The following is a 13,589-nucleotide window of genomic DNA, read 5'->3' on the forward strand; positions in this document are numbered from 1 at the left end:
CAAACTTATCATTCTCCATTGAGTTAAGGAAGCATAATTTAAAATCTCATAATTCTTTTTTTAAAGTTTTTCGCAAATATCTCAGCAACTTCTTCAATGGAGATTTCTAAGTTTGCTCCTAAATCTTGCATAAACAGATTTAAATTATATTACTTGACACCACAAATTTAGCTTACTCCGTTGAATTGCTGAAGCATGATTAGGAATCTCACAATTCTTCCTTCAGAGTAAATAAAGATAACGCAAAAGCAACGCCAAATCTGCGAACCAGCAAAAACGAAATATTCGAGCGTTCATCTGCTATATGGCGAGTTGCGTGATCAGCCTTAAAATAATGTCATCGTCGCATTTTCGGCACATCCGTCGTTGTTCTACGTTTTATTTCATTCACGTCCGAAACGTGATTGTACTAGTCAAAGCTGAAAGAATTTTCATATAACTGGGGAATGTTTTCCATACCTCGTTGGATCGTTCAAGCAGTTCTGAGATCACGCCCTGAGTTTGCTTCATGACTTGGACAACTTGTTGCATCAAATCGGCGCCGATCTTGCTGGCCGATTTGAAGGAACTGGATCTAAACAAAAATCGGGTTAACGTTATGGTCTGGACGTTTGCCTACCATCAGGGTTCGAAGGATACATATTACTGATACATTGGATGTAACACATATGTTGTGTCAGTTTTTTTACAAAAAGAAGAGTAAATAAAAAGAAGGGAATGACCAGCGGAGAGAACAAGTATCGCCACGTCATATGTCATATCATGTTGACTTTGACAAGGAAATCAAGTAGTACAGTAAAAAGCACGGACTGTTTACATCGGTCTACTGCAAGTTCTATTCAGTATGTCGCTCCCTTCCGCACACGCGTTACCTTTGTTTATCGTTTCACTATTTATACGCCCGAGTAACTGAGCAGGACAGAGAGAGGAGATGGCTGGTAAAATATTAATAAAAAGTCACTCTCTTTACCCATCCACAATTCCTCTTTCTTCTCTTACTCATATAGTGTCCATGCGGCTCGACTGTGGAATCATCTCCCATCCACCATCAAAGATGTTACTACATTATTTATTTATTATATATATATGGCCTAAGCCAATTACAACAGTTACATGAAGAAACATAAATGCAAGAAACTGAACAAAAAGAACATAAAACTATTTAGCAAAGACAAACAAGGGCAAAACAATAATTGTATACAATATATTCAAAAAAACGAAAGACCAAAAATTTTGAGCTAAACCATGCCAATCCAACTTCATCCCACACTGTTTAGTCGCGAAGAGATCTACCCCAAAAAATTTCAAGTCGTGTGATGAATTGACTAATCTACACATTCTAGACATTGGGACATAAAAACCAAAGTTGCTCTTTTAATTATCTCTGTTTAAATCACGTCTGAAGAAACATCTCCTTTCTCTTCCTTAATCTTTATCCTCCTTTCCTCTTTTTTTCCTTTTTCCCATTGAGTAATTGTCTTGATTTAAGGTAATTTATAAACAAATACATTTATTTAAATTTTTTATATCTTTATCTTTTTAATTTTTTTTTTCTATTGAATATGTTCTGTAACTTGAATTATAAAAATAAAACTTTTATTTTATTGGTTGGTTGGAATAAATTGCCATTTGCCAATAAGCCCGTCAATGTACAAATAACATTATGTACAAAAAGTTAAATAAATAAAACGTTTTTCAACATTAAAATAGCTATTTCAAACAAATATTAAGATAAAAAAAATATTTAAAGGTTAAAGGTTATACCATCGCTTTTTCTATCTTTTCCAGGTCGATTTGTGCAGTATCTTATCGTAGATTTATAGACATTTTAGTAATTGCAAGGAGACAATTTCTAAAGTAGCCGGAGAATGCTCGCTACAGACTAAAGTCCGTTCTATCAAACATATGCTGATTGGCCGCAGGTTGAGGGACCATATTTCAAACGCTCATGTTGAATCAGGAGTTTTTTTTAAAGAAAAATGAATACATGCGTTCTTATGATTTACCAAAATATTTCATTTTGACGGCCAGTTTCAACGATTTGTAAATAACTCACTATTAGAAAATGGTAATCAAGTTGGGCAAGAGTGGGATTTGAATCACAGATCTGTGAGCCCAAGACACTAGCCACAGGACCACAACCCGATTCATATTTTTACCTCAATGGTTTTTTTATTTTTTCTACCCACCGGTTTTAAAGCTACACAACTTTCTTCATCAAGGTATACTTAAACCAATGAATTATATCGTATTTTATTTTTACGGTGATTACTAAATATAACATCGATACATATAGAACTAAAAGCCATTTGTCCCGTTGTTCTTAAGGTGTGGAAGTGTGAGATGGATACGATCTATAAAATTAGACAGAAGTAGACTAAAGACTTAAATTAAACATCACATCATTAATATTATCAGCCAACCATTGTGTTTTTTCTCTATGGATATGTTTATAAAGATAATGTTTTTCAAGTTTGATACTTAAACTCAATATAAATGAGGCACTTTTTTTGAAAGGGTATATGAAGTCTATAACTTACAATGTTTCTGCCAGTTTCTCGAAGGCTTTATCAGACTTGAGTTCGTCAGCGATCTTCTGGAACTCGATTTTGTAGATGTTCTGCACGGCTTCAAAGTCGGGGCTGGCGTTCTGGAAGAGCGTCTTCAGCTTCTGGTAGTCCTTGGAAACTTGCTCATTCTCCTGCTTTATCAAGTTTTCACCCTTCTTTATCACGGTTAACAGGTCGGACCTTACTTTCTCCTGCAAAGTAACAAGCATTAGTCAGACCTCACTCTCTACGAAAAGGTAACAAAAATTAGTCATAACTCACTCTTTACTAAAAGGTAACAAAAATAAGTCAGACCTCACTCTCGACTATAAGGTAACAACATTGGTTAGACCAAACTCTTTACTAAAAGCTAACAACATTGGTCAGATCGAGCTCTTTCTTGCAAGGATACAAACATTAGTCAGACTTCACTCTCTCTTGGAAGGTGACAAACGTTAATTGGACCCCACTTTCTATTAAAAGGTAACATAAACTTATAATTAGAAATCTAACACTGATTTGAGTCTACTGAACACTTTATTTTATTTTTATATGTTTATATTTGTAAAAATAAAATAAAGTGTTCAGTAGACTCAAATCAGTGTTTAGTTTCTAATTATAAGTTTAAATATGGAGTTCTACAAAATAAACACCAAATCAATCAATAAAAGATAACAAACATTAATCTGACCTCACTCTCTGCTAAAAGGTAACAAGCATAAGTCAAACCCCGGTCTACTAAAAGGTAACAAAAATTAGTTAGACCTTACTCTTTACTGAAACGTAAAAATATTAGACAGACCTCACTCTCAACTAAAAGGTAAAAAATATTAGTCAAACCTTTATCTTTACTAAAAGATAACTAACATTAGTCAGACCAAGCACTCTCTTGCAAGGATTCAAACATTAGCCAGTCAGAAGGTGACAAACGTTAATCGGACCTCGCTCTCTACTAAAAGATAACAAACGTAAGTCAGACCTCACTCTCTGCTAAAAGGAAACAACAAATACTAGTCAGACCGAGCTGTTAAACAAACATTGATTACGTAAATTGTATTATAAAAAATATGATTTTTTTATCAGACATCTTTGAATTAATAATAATTAGTGTCGCAATGCAACACACTAACACACCCATAAACTGTGCGTGCGATCCCTCGGTATATTTGAAAATGTCAAATCTATAAAACAACTTTATGTAAAAACTTTGTTACTATTCGCACGTTAACATTATTCGCTACCTTCCATTACAAATACAAGAGTTACTAGATACTCCACCCTGATGCTGCAAAAAAAAATAAAAAAATACAACCTTCGGTCAAAGAGGATTGACCTACTACTCGGTTAAAGTGTACAATCTTCTTCCATTATCCATAAGGACAATTAGTAAGTTCTCACAATATAAAATTTCTATTAAGAAATGGATAGTGGAGGTGAGTTGCGCACGGATCGATGAGTGGATCAAGCCAAATAGGTAAAATGTATGCACTGTTTATGATTTTTTTTAAATTGGTCTATATAAATTGGTTATGTTTTTTATGAATATTTTTGTTTTTTTTTTGTTGATTATGTTAATTACAATTAGGTTAATTGGATTAATTACGTTTTTTTTTATTGTTATTATTATGTTAACTTTGTTAAATAGCTAATCTTAGGCATGTTTCACATTTTGTAAAATGTTTCCTTCGGCACGGGACACCCCAGTGAGGGAACATTATTCTGTATAAAAAAATAAATACAAACAATGTAAAAGTATAAATAAATAGGCGAAAGGGCTTGACTGTAGCGTAGGTGGTGTGAACTCGTGTACATTTGTACGCGACCTAAACCCCGAACGTAACGCCAATGTGTTTTTAGAAAAATATCAAATTGTATTCGGGCCAATACGGTAATCAAATGTGTATACTTACAACAATTTCTTTCAGGATTTCCGGCTTGACAGTAATCTCCGGTTTAAGCTTGCCCTGCGTTCCCATGAGGAAGTTGGCGATGACTCGGTTCTGTTTCCCATTGAAATGTTCAGCCTTGGCCTCGATGGACTTCATTGGAACGGTCTTAGCGGAGATCACAACTTTAGAGTTGTCATCTGGCAAAAATATCATCAAGAAAATGTGTGATTTATTATGATTAATGTTATTAATTGACAATGAGGTAGTTAAGTGTTACGGGAAATCGGATAAAACATAAAATGTTTTCTTACGCGCGCTTAAAATAAGAGCATTTAATTGTACAAGGAAATTTCTCAAAAATGAATGAAAAAAAAGTGAAAATGAACTGTCCTGTTGTGATAGATTTCCTGCTAACCCACTAATCAGCAGAACTCGGCGAAGAGAACTTGTAACGTCACAGGTTGAGTCATTTCAAAATTACAAAACTTCAAAAAGTTATAGCGCTGATAATACGAGATAAATGACTTAAATTTCGTTTTTTTGGCCTATTCTGATAGTATATTAATAAATAAACAACATCGAACTTCCTCATTTATAAAATACTGTTGCCACAGGCTGCTAATTGCTGCTACAATTATGTAGTTGAAGTTCGTGAATTTCATTAGGTTGCCCGGCGGAAGTTGCACTAAAACGTATGAACTTTGTTTTATCCGAATTTAAAGTCAACAGGTTTTCGTCTAGCCATTTTTTAATATAACTTAAGTCATTACTTGCTTTTTTATGAGTTTCTGACCAAGTTGATGCGCTATAAATTATAGCTGTATCATCTGCAAATGAAATGATTTGTCCAAGTGATGGCTTGTTACAAAGTTCGTTAATATATATCAAGAACAGCAGTGGTCCCAAAGTGCTCCCTTGTGGAACACCAAATGAGAGCTGAGCAGGTTCGCTTAAGTCACTACCCACTTTCACCTTCTGAAATCTTCCACTTACATAGCTCTTTAACCATTTATATAACTGCCCTTGGATTCCTATATTATGTAACCTTTTAAATAGAATTTTATGTGAAATAGTGTCAAAAGCTTTAGCCAGGTCCAGAAAAATAGCCAAGCATTTTTCCCTATTGTCTAGATGTTTAGCTATTGTTTCAGTCAATTTAGCTATTGCGTTTTCAGTACCCATGCCTGTCCGAAATCCATATTGGTTTTCTGAGAGTAAATTATTTTTTTCTAAATAGTTATTAAGTTTTAGTTTGACAATTTTCATATTTGAAATAGGCATTTAAGAAAAAAACTGACCTCCACAGAAATATTTAAAAAAAAAAGTAATTAAAGCGAATACTCCTCAGCGGATCAAAATTTTTGTCACTTTTAATGATAAGATACGTATACCGTGAGATACTAGACCCATCAGTACAAACCGATGTACTTACCTAAAAACTTGAAGGTGGGAGGCGGTTGTGTATATTCGTAATCGCTTGGGAGAATTATTCTTCAACTATGCCAACAGGTTTAGAAAAAAAAAAGTAATGTAATTGCAGAAAAAAAAAAAATTAAAAATCTTCAACTATGACGTCATAATGAAGGTATGTCACTTTAGTGCGTAGATATGTGTCGCGTGGCGTTCGCCTCTCCCTGTTACATAGCGATGTACCTACCCAAAACTTGAAGGTGGAGGTTCGGTAGTGTATCTTCGTAATCGTTCGGGAAAATAATTTATTTTTAACTATTCCGTCATAGTGAAGGTATGTCGCCCTTAGCTTCCCGGGCCGTGATTGCAATGAGAAGCGGTTTGCCCGAGGGCCCCTTTTCATGCTTATACCCTTATGCAGAGACAAAACTTAAGGTAAGGAAAGTACATTCTAATTTCAAATGCAGAGAATAACCCGAAGATGAAGACAATAGAATGTACTTTCCTCACCTTAAGGTTTGTCTCTGCATACGGGTATTAGGCTCGAAAACATTTATAATAATTATTATAATAATAAAAACATCTCACTCTTTATTCCTCCGACCAGATTAACTGAGTAAGGAGAGCTAAGTCCGACTTCTGCGGTGCCGCGGTAGGTCTTGTCCTGAAGAACCGAGATGCTGACTTCCGCTTGGAAGTTGGGAGAGTTGTACTGGTTGGAACTCTCGATTCTCAACACCTCTGTGCTTGGAATCCTCATCTGAAAGTAATACCCATTAATGAGACTGACTTTGTATACGATTGTGACTTCAAACTAACTAACCAATAAATCAGCCGATTATATTTACGCCGATTTACAATTACGCCGGCTGGTGCCGGCGTGGGATTTCCCGGTTCGGCCGACACCAGACGACAATTAAGTAGGCGCCGCGATTCTAATAACAGACACTTTTACACGTTGTTTTTTTTCTATTACCGTGTACGCGAGCAGCCTATTATGTGTGTGAGATAGTTTCCGAGTTAATTTTCGTTTTGTTTTAAAGAAAAATAAAAAGGCATGATTACCTCTTTTATTTTATTATTATTAAAATTAAAACAATATTTAAACATTAATGAAACATTAATGGAAAATTGTTTTCAGGCGTTGCCTAGTACGTGATTTGGTTCAGCCGGATGAATCTCACCCGCGTGATAAGGGTTTCAGCTCTTTTACTTCACAAAAGTCAACAGATGGAAGAGTTGAGGAAATGCGGATGTTCAAACATAGGCAGAATGGTGAATGTTACACAGTGTGTAAAGTGGCCACTGAAACCAGCCAATGACTGTAAATGCCTAGACTTCCGTATTCCCTTCTCAAAAACGTTTTCCCTCTCTATTGAAATAAATTTAAATATGAACAACTTCCTAGGGAGAAAATCCAGCCAGTCTGCAAGCATTTGGACATACTCAAACATTGTTACTTATCCCAGCACTGAGGTAACTTAGCAATATTTTTTTGAACTTCACAAGGCAACTGAATTTTTTTTTTTCCTATTTAAACAAATAAAATTATTGTTCTTGACTTACCACTAAAGTCTGTTTGGTGGGAGTAGCATCGAGGGACCAGGAGGCTGTCTTCTTCTGCTTGTCGATGGTCAGAGTGTTTTCGCTGCTTATGACGACATTATCAGCGCTCAGCAAAACCTTTTCGTTAAATAAGACATCGAATCCAACACCCTGTGTAAAAAAACACAAATGCTACATTAAAATAAACCCTAATTTTCTAAATAAATTTTAAACTTAGAATCAGTCATGAATTTTTAAATTACGATTTTTTTACTAAAAACATTAAATTTGTTAAAACTTAACGATAGAAGAAAAATTATAGACCTTTTAAATTTATTCAAAATTGTAAATTCAATATGGGATTGCCCTGAACTATTATCTCTCATCAACTTCAGGGTGCCTGCAAGAATGACTAGACAGGTGCCACCGTCTTGTAGCAACAATTCACGGACAGTGTATACTTGTAATGCCGTATTAAACAGACTTCATGAACTCGGCAATAGTTATTCCCACGTATCTGATATATTTGGTGGTGTAGGGTATTGTTCCTACAGAACAAACCTTTTGAACTTTTTCAAAAATGGTGAATGGTAATCATATTTATTTATTCATGCATTTCATAATATATACAATGTTTTGTTCACTTTGCCCAGCCGTATGCATCAGTACTTGTTATATTACTTTAAAATATTTTATTATTTAATTTTGTTTTTTACATTTATTCTTGAATTGTTTGAACTTTCTACTGAATTTGTTGTATAATTTTTAGGTTATTTTTTTAATATACATCTTGTATAATTTTTAGGTTAGATTTTTTTTTATAAATCTTGGGTAAAAGGAAATTTATGTATCTAAAAAAAAAATACTAAGCCAAATATGTTAGTATTATAATTTTTTGTAAAAGGCAGATTTGCCGTTAATGCTAATAAAATAAAGTGTAAAAATTAAAGATGTGGGGATGTAGAGGGAAGCGAGGTGATATCAAAAACAGAGTGATATGGCGTTCTATCCCTTTTGTCTACCCCTACGGAAAAAAGCGTGTGGGTTAGTTTGATTTTGTGTTTCAATTCTTACCTTTCCATCAATATGCCCAACGGCGGTGTAGGACAGTTTGGACTTGAGAATATCTTCTTCGCCCTTGACAACTTCAGGGCTGAATTTGAAGGTCATCACCACCTTTTGCGGCTTCTTCTTGAAGATGTCGAGCACCAGTTCCGAGTTCAGGGCGTGGGATGTCATACTGTACTGAGTCTTGCCGGTAATTTGCATTTCCTAAAAGAGATTATAGTATTAGAATTAGAGATGGAGAAAAACAGCTATTTTAAAACAGTTATTTCTCCAAAATAGTTTCACAAAAAAATTAACTGTTAATGTTCCAGCGGTTGCTTGTACTTATTTTTTTGCCCACACTACTCTTAACCATTATGTAGAAACAGTTTCACAAAGTTTTAAATATTTATTTATTATTTATCATGCTATTCATTGCATTTAGCCGGCAGTTGGCAAGCCAAATCTCAAGAAAAGCAGTCGCCATAGTAATTGTAATTTAATTTTCACTTTTTTGTATTAGACACTCCTTACTATTTTGCAAATGCAATATATTGTATTCTTTTTTATAGTAAACGCCGAAGAAACAAACCGACGCAAGCATTAACTTAGAGATTACACACGCGTTGACTTATGACTGCGAAAACTTAAGCATGTTCATTATTGTCCTTTGTGATAGCTCAAATGCTTAGCATGTTTTTGAGCACGTCGATAGTTATTTGTGATTGAGCTACTGGGCAGGAAGAACTTGCTCCATAACGAAATATTCTTGCCAAATATCATAGTTATAAATATATAAATAAGTGGAAGTGTACTAAGTATTTTTTAATTAATAACTTATATGTAAAAAGTTTTGGAATATTTTCCACATTTTTATCGGCGAAATTCAAATATCTGATTGCGCAGCAGAGTTATGCGTCGTGAAACGTAAATATTTTGACATTTAATATTAGGTGTTCACGGATGTTCCATTGTGATCGCGAATACGATAAACAACCATGGTGAGAAATTGCTAGCACGTCACTTATTAGCACGTCGATAGTTATTTGTGATTGAGCTACTGGCGTAACCCTGGCTACAGCAGTAATTCTTACTTGGACATGAGAAAGAACTAAAAAAATAGTTATGAATACACTTCTTATACCTTTCCAAGAGATGGACAAGTAAAGATGATATGTCCACTAGAAGAGACGTGTTGTTTTTCCACTCTCTGGAAGTCGCGTGCGATCTTCAGCTGTGTCTTGGTGCTAGGGTCGTTCTTGTTCAAGAAGAAGACGGACTCGTGCTGGAAGGTAAGGGGACTACCCTTACTCTTCAGGCTCGGCAGAGTTGTGGACGTCTCCAGGCTGACGATGCGGTGAGGAGTTGTAAGAATGAAAGCGGTCTGGTAAGCTGGAAACAAAAAATTCAAAAATATTGGATTCCGTTTATCGAAACTCCAGTTATCCAGATCGCCAATTATCAGGAAATAAAAAATAAAGGAGACGTTATTATAACAATCTTTGTCAAATCAATTAACTTCTCTGGACAGGTTTTAGAGGTGATAAAGAAAAATTGAACGGTTATTTTAAAACGGTCATTCTTCCAAAACAGCTCAAACAGTTTCACAAAAAATTAACTGTCATTGTTTCAGTGGTTGCTTGAACTATTTTTTTTTTGCCCTCACTGAACTGTTATTTAGAAAATGTTTTACAAAACAGTTACATTTGGAAAACAGTAACTGCTACTGACACTCCTTTCAAATAACCGAAACGCCGATCTCTTACATATTCTTACATTATCATATTTTGTCCTGGATGAACATATTAAGTTCTCCAAAACGATGGCCGTTTTCAGTAAGAGTGTATAAGTTTGGATTTTGTCTAAGAGAAGAGACCATTGCAGGAAACTGCTGCGAAACATTGCATATATATATACTATTAGGCGTGTTGTCCAGATCTTTATTGAAATATGTATATGATAATTTTAATTTTTGCTATTATTCAATAACGTACATGCTTCATTTTCCATTCTTTTGTATCTTAACTCAAAACAGGGCTCTTGGCTTCATAGAGTTTGGGATACGTTATTATTAATCGGGTTGTGGTCCCGTGGCTAGTGTTGCGGACTCACGGGCCAGAGGCCCGAGGTTCAAACCCCACTCTACCAACGAGTTATTTAGAACTCGTTGAAAATGGCCACCAAAATTGAAATATTTAAGTAAATGATAAGAACGCTAATATTTCTTTGAAAAAAAAAAATTATTTTTTTTCGTAATATTTGTGTATTTGTATGAATAAATATTTAAGTAAGTGTTTAATGTGATTCCAATTCATTTAGAACATTATTGCGACCTTAAGCATTACCCAAAACACTTCAACCAATCCATAGTATTTTTTTTCCGTTTTCAAGCAGTTTTATACACCATTTGACGTTTAATCATAAGTGTGGTCATTATATGAAGCAAAATGTGGTCGCATTAAAAAAATATCTTCAAATCAATCGCTCTCTAGGGGGTAGATAAGATTCATCGTTGCGCCCCTGGGCGGTATTGGTCTAATGAACAAATTTGATTTTCAATTTATATCTCACCATCCGCTTCGTAGTGTAATGGTACAAGAGGTCTCGGGTTTGATTCCTGACATGGTTAATTGAAATATTTATTTATACAATAGGAAATTTCATAGTTCATAGACTGGTACCTGAACCGTAAGCCTGATCATCTCAACTTCATTCAACAAAAAATATCAATACGCTGCGATTGGTGTACCAACGCAGCGTCCTATACACCATTAGGTGCGGAAAGGGAATGATGATGATTCTCACCTTCTTTGATGGGTTTGGCGAAAGCTTGGGCGTGATACTTGGACTTGTCCTGGCTAAGGTGGATTCCCAAGGTGTATACTGGAAGCTTGAACCTCTCCAGCTCTGAAGAGGCTTGAAGGCCAAACTCAGGAGCGAATCCTAACTTGCGGAGATCAAAATCAAACTCTAGCGCTTGTGACACGCGGTTTGGAGCTGAAATTTGTTTCAAAAAGATTAATTATAATGCATAATACATAATAAATAGAATTAAGAATAGTCGTAACCGTATACGCGCATCAAACAGAAGGCGACTAAACTACTTTTTAAGCGGTAGTTTTACGTTTTGACCCATAAGTTTCTTTGTAAACGTCGCTCAATACGCAACTTCCGATTTGAATTCAACTATGCTGTAATGTGTCGTTTTAAAGCGTAGAAATACTGTTTGGATCTTAAAGAAACGAAATGGGATCACATTTCAGGTGTGAGTAGTAAATGCATGTGTAAATAGCAAATGCATTACTTTAAAATTGAATTATTTTTCCATCTGTCAGATTGTCAAAGAAAACAAAAAAACATTTTGTTAGTGTTGCCAAGGTAGTGATTTTTTTCTACGCTACTTTGCTCATCTAATGAGAGAACTAATCAAAATTGGATCTCTCGGATTAAACAGCGCCGTGGTGGACATTTGACCGACACTATCTTTTAAACATCAAATATTATTTAACATGACTTAAAAATATCCATTTTATCATCATTAAATAATAAGTGGGATCGTATCGCAGCCAGTAATAAGGAGTCTTAATTATTTTTTTAATAAATTAAGGGGCATGTAAAACATATCATTAGATGAAAAAAAAGCATTAAAGTTAGAGTAAGAACGATAGAAAAAAGTGTTTTGTGTATAATTAGTGCGCAGACTGGCAGATGAAATTAATACTTATTTCTTGTCACGCGAAAGGGGACATTGAGATTAATTTTGGAGAGTAAGTTAAAAGAGTCTTCTTTATTATTTATAATTTATGTAAATAGCATAATTCAGATACAGTGCGTCTATTTTCAAGGGTAAAAAATCCATTTTGTTTGGCAGATTGGCTGTAAGTACAAAGCGTTTTATTGTTTTTATAGTCTAGACTATAAGGTATTTTAAAAAATTGCGTTGAACATTTTCAATCCTTTCTATGTTTGTTATGTATTTTAAAGAATCATTGTTTACCTGCGAAGTCGACCTTATTTTTGATTTCTATATGGGCACAATTTTTCTTTTCCTCACAGTAGACACTGGAGAACTTGTACTCCTTATTCGTGGCTTTGTGCTCGATGACGACGTTATTCTCCCCTACCGCAACATTGAAGAAAACCTGAAAACAAAAGCATCTTTGTAACAACAACAACAATAAACTATCACGCCCTTTTTCTATAGGGCGTTGCGCTGCGTTGCCAGCCCCCATCTCGCGAAAATCGGTAGATACAGAAAAGTAAATCGGTAGATTGCGGTAGATTTATTTATTTATTTATTCATATTTATGCTTACAAACTATAATTAATAATAAAAATAATGTGACCTCACTGGGGTTTCCCGTGCCGAGGACACATAACAATATACTTTTTTTAAATTACATTTGAGAATAAGCAAAGAAGACTAACTTAAAAAAACGAAGCTAATTAACAAATATTCAGACAGTTTTAAAAACAAAGTATTATGTACATCTATATTATTTATATTACAAAACACAATGAAAATAACAAAAACTTAACATAAGCTGTACACTTGTGGAGCAGTTGATTCAATATTGGTATGGGCGAATGAGACAATCCATTTTACTTCTACCTAGCTCCACTATCCGTTTTTTTATAGCCTTTTTAAACATTTTCTCGTTACTAATTGTTTCATAGATTCATTGGCCTATGCTTTTGTTTGCCGTTTGCTTTCTTATAATTTACCTAAACATTTAAATTTTGGTGGCCATTTTAAACGAGTTGTAAATAACTCACTATCAAAAAATGGAAATAAAGTTGTGATAGAGTGGGGTTCGAACCTCGGATCTTTGATCCATAAGCTGTGTAAATGCCTAGACTTCCATATTCACTTTTTAAAAATATTTTCCCTCTCTTTTGTAACAAATTAAGATCTAAATAACTCCCTAGGGAGGAAATCCAGCCAGTCTTTACGTTACGTTTCATTTTTTTTTTATTCAGATAACAAATATAAGTATACAATATTACTACTAAATACAATTTTTATATTAATAAATACATATTTTTACATTTTTCCCACTACGCAAAAGAAAACAATTCTTGTGTACATAATGGGGAGTGACGTCCTACAATAATTTGTTTATTTTATTTTTAGGATAACATATAAATT

The 13,589-nt window shown here is 34.4% G+C and overlaps 1 protein-coding gene across 1 annotated transcript in view; it reads right to left on the minus strand.

The window, feature by feature from the left end:
* Nucleotides 1–13,589, minus strand: part of LOC148280671 (apolipophorins-like) — a 108,577-nt gene that overhangs the window by 24,240 nt on the left and 70,748 nt on the right. Inside the window, 9 exon segments of the mRNA XM_088228026.1 lie at nt 460–574; nt 2,541–2,761; nt 4,460–4,635; nt 6,437–6,608; nt 7,415–7,564; nt 8,468–8,665; nt 9,585–9,832; nt 11,246–11,437; nt 12,438–12,582. Of these exon segments, the coding sequence (XP_088084152.1) occupies nt 460–574; nt 2,541–2,761; nt 4,460–4,635; nt 6,437–6,608; nt 7,415–7,564; nt 8,468–8,665; nt 9,585–9,832; nt 11,246–11,437; nt 12,438–12,582 (1,617 nt within the window).

This window comes from Micrasema longulum, unplaced genomic scaffold (genome assembly GCF_059751315.1).
Source record: "Micrasema longulum isolate JH-2025_06_02 unplaced genomic scaffold, ASM5975131v1 h1tg000554l, whole genome shotgun sequence".
In the NCBI taxonomy this organism is placed as follows: domain Eukaryota; kingdom Metazoa; phylum Arthropoda; class Insecta; order Trichoptera; family Brachycentridae; genus Micrasema; species Micrasema longulum.